This window comes from Arachis stenosperma, chromosome 5 (assembly GCF_014773155.1).
Source record: "Arachis stenosperma cultivar V10309 chromosome 5, arast.V10309.gnm1.PFL2, whole genome shotgun sequence".
NCBI lineage: Eukaryota > Viridiplantae > Streptophyta > Magnoliopsida > Fabales > Fabaceae > Arachis > Arachis stenosperma.
In genome coordinates this window covers 14,555,339-14,558,342 of record NC_080381.1, presented here as the reverse complement: position 1 = coordinate 14,558,342, position 3,004 = coordinate 14,555,339, and the positions used below count along the sequence as shown (strand labels likewise).

Genomic DNA, 3,004 nt, shown 5'->3' with positions numbered 1-3,004 from the left:
ATTATCATCTTCATCCTTAGATTTACTGATTGTTATTAACATTTTTATTTTTTTAAATTTATCATAATACAATACTTAGGAGATGGTAAACGGGGATCGTAACACCAAATTCTTTCACTAATTTGCTCGAGTCAGATGCCGCAGTAATAAAATCTGGAGTTTGGTTGGTGAAACTGGGGTGGTGACAACTACAACCGAGGGTATGGCGAAAGTAGCAGAGGACTACTTCAAAAGTATCTTCTCTGCCTCTGCTATTCAGGATCCGAGCCAGGAATTTGAGGAGTTTATACCGAAGGTAACACCAAGTATAAATCGGAAACTTCTGCGGCCAGTGTCTATGGAGGAGGTTAAAAGAGCAGCATTCAGTGTGCATCCTCAGAGTGCCCCAGGAGATGATGATTTTACAGCTAAGTTCTTTCATACATTCTGGAGCATTGTGAGTGGAGATGTTTTCTCGGCTGTGAAGAGCTTCTTTACAGGAGGCAGATTATTCAAGAGCTTCAACCATACCCAGATCTGTCTTATTCCTAAGGTCCCCGGTGCAAAAGACATGTCCCAAGTGAGACCCATTAGCCTCTCTACAGTAGTATACAAGATTATCTCAAAAATCCTTGTCCATAGACTGCAACACTTTATGAATCTCTTAGTTAGCCCGAATCAGAGTGCCTTCTTGAAAGGTAGGCTGATTTCGGACAATGTTCTTATTGCACATGAAGTTATGCACTACTTGAAAACAAAGAGATTTGGGAATGTATCTGAGATGGCCATAAAGCTGGATATGAGCAAAGCGTACGATCGGGTAGAGTGGCCTTTTCTTTGGTTTATGATGGAACGTCTAGGGTTTGATGCGAGATGGATTGGCTGGATTAAAGAGGTTGTTGCGATTGTTTCTTACTCTATTGTTGTGGAAGGACAACCATTTGGCTATTTCAGGCCAAGTAGAGGTATCCGGCAAGGTGACCCTCTTTCCCCATATCTTTTTCTTTTCTGTGCGGAAGGACTCTCCTTCCTGCTACACAAAGCAGAGCAAAACAGGAGCTTACAAGGGATTCAAATCAATAGAAGGTGCCCAACTGTTAACCACCTCCTCTTTGCAGACGACTCTATCCTCTTCTGTAAAGCGTCCCCTAACTGCTGTGATAATATTTTGAACTTACTGGGTGATTATGAAAGTTTAGTGGACAAACAGTCAACCTAAACAAGTCGGCTATATTCTTCAGTAAAAATACCCCCCAGAATACCAGAAGTTTATTGGCTGGGAATCTGAATATCCAATATATTGGGGCCCAAGATAAGTACCTAGGCCTACCTTCTACAATACAGAGATCAAAAAAGGCAACATTTGGTGCTATTAAAGACAGAGTTCGAAAAAGAGTTGAAGGTTGGAAACGCAAGCTACTCTCAGCTGGAGGGAGACATGTTCTAATTAAGGCGGTGGGAGAAGCTGTTCCTATATATACCCTATCATGCTTCAAACTGCCTGACTCGTTACTTCAGGAAATTCAAGGTATCCTAGCTCGGTTTTGGTGGGGTCAGAATGGAGAGGATTAGAGGATTAGCTGGGTCAGCTGGGATATGTTGACTAGACCGAAACTAGAGGGAGGACTGGGATTTAAGAATCTAAAGGCACAAAACCTGGCACTGCTTGGCAAACAATGCTGGAGAATAGCAACACAACCTAATTCAATATTGGCTAGAATCCTAAAAGGCAAGTATTTTTGATATACAGATATTATGAGAGTAGAGGTAGGGAACTTACCGTCTTGGGGCTGGCGAAGCATTCTAGAAGGGAGAAAAGTCACCGAGAAAGGATTAATCTGGCAAATAGGTCCTGCTTCTAAGGTGAATATCTTCTCTGATCCATGGATCCCGCCTCAGCAACAATTTACCCCTCCCCTTAGGTTAAACTCCTTTGCCACAAATCAACCTGTCTCACGGGTCAGCCACCTGATGCACGAAAACAACGAGTGGAATCAACAAATTATTTCCTCAATTTTTCCACCAGCCATCACCCAGCAAATCTTAGCAATTAAAATTGGGGAACAGAGGGATAAGATTACTTGGTTGTTCCATAAATCTGGTAGATATGAAGTCTCTTCTGGCTACAGAATAGCCTATTCGTTCAGCCATGAACCAACTGAGCTGTATCCCCACCTCCAGCAAAGACAAGGAATTTGGCGTGACCTATGGAAGATTAAAGCCCCACCAAAGATCCTCATTTTCCTCTAGCGTGCTCAGCATGAAAGGCTACCGACTATGGACCAGCTTCACCGAAGGATCCCTTCAAGACTGGCTACCTGCCCGCAGTGTCACGCAGCCACGGAAACCATCACACATTGTCTATTCTCTTGTGAGAAAGCTAAAGAAGTGTGGAACATGAGCCCTTACCGTGGTATTACTGCCGGGGAAGAGGAAAATCTGTTCTTCAACTGTTGGGAGGCGAAGAAGAAGCACTTGATTCTCAACCCAACTGATGAGCAAAATCTAGCTTCATTAGGGATTTACTGCTGGTGTATTTGGCGGTCTCGCAATGATCACGTATTTGGACAGGGTGCCACGACTCCCCAAGAAGTGGATGGCCTCGCGAGGAAGATGATTAGCTGGGTCTCCACAGCTACCAATGAACCCCACTTCTAAAGTGGGTATTCTTTTATCTTATCTCTATGTACTGCAACTTTAAGTTATTGCTCTATATGTCTGAGCCATAGAGAGGTTATTGCCTCTCTCTTCTTTTGTCGTTACTAAGTCTCATTTGGACACTGTACCCTTTTTGCTGAAAGGAATAAAATTCTTCATTTCTTTGGAAAAAAAAAAACGGGCCGAAAATTCGTCAAGTCATTCTACGTATATCCCACAAAAAAGATAGGTTGGACTAAAAATTTAAAATTGTCAAACTTAAAAAGCTTGTCTAACCCGCACCGTCTAATTCACAGGTTTTGGTGGACCTCTTCGGTGGGTCAAACAATTTTTTTGTTAGGGTCATTTTTTTACAATTTTTTTTATA

General features: G+C 42.5%; 1 protein-coding gene across 1 annotated transcript; it reads left to right on the top strand.

The window, feature by feature from the left end:
• The first annotated feature begins 202 nt into the window (after positions 1–202).
• Positions 203–2,229, top strand: LOC130980463 (uncharacterized). The gene is made up of 3 exons (XM_057904142.1): positions 203–944; positions 1,190–1,507; positions 1,730–2,229. The coding sequence occupies exons 1-3, from the start codon at positions 203–205 to the stop codon at positions 2,227–2,229; spliced, it is 1,560 nt and encodes a 519-aa protein (XP_057760125.1).
• The last annotated feature ends 775 nt before the right edge of the window (positions 2,230–3,004 follow it).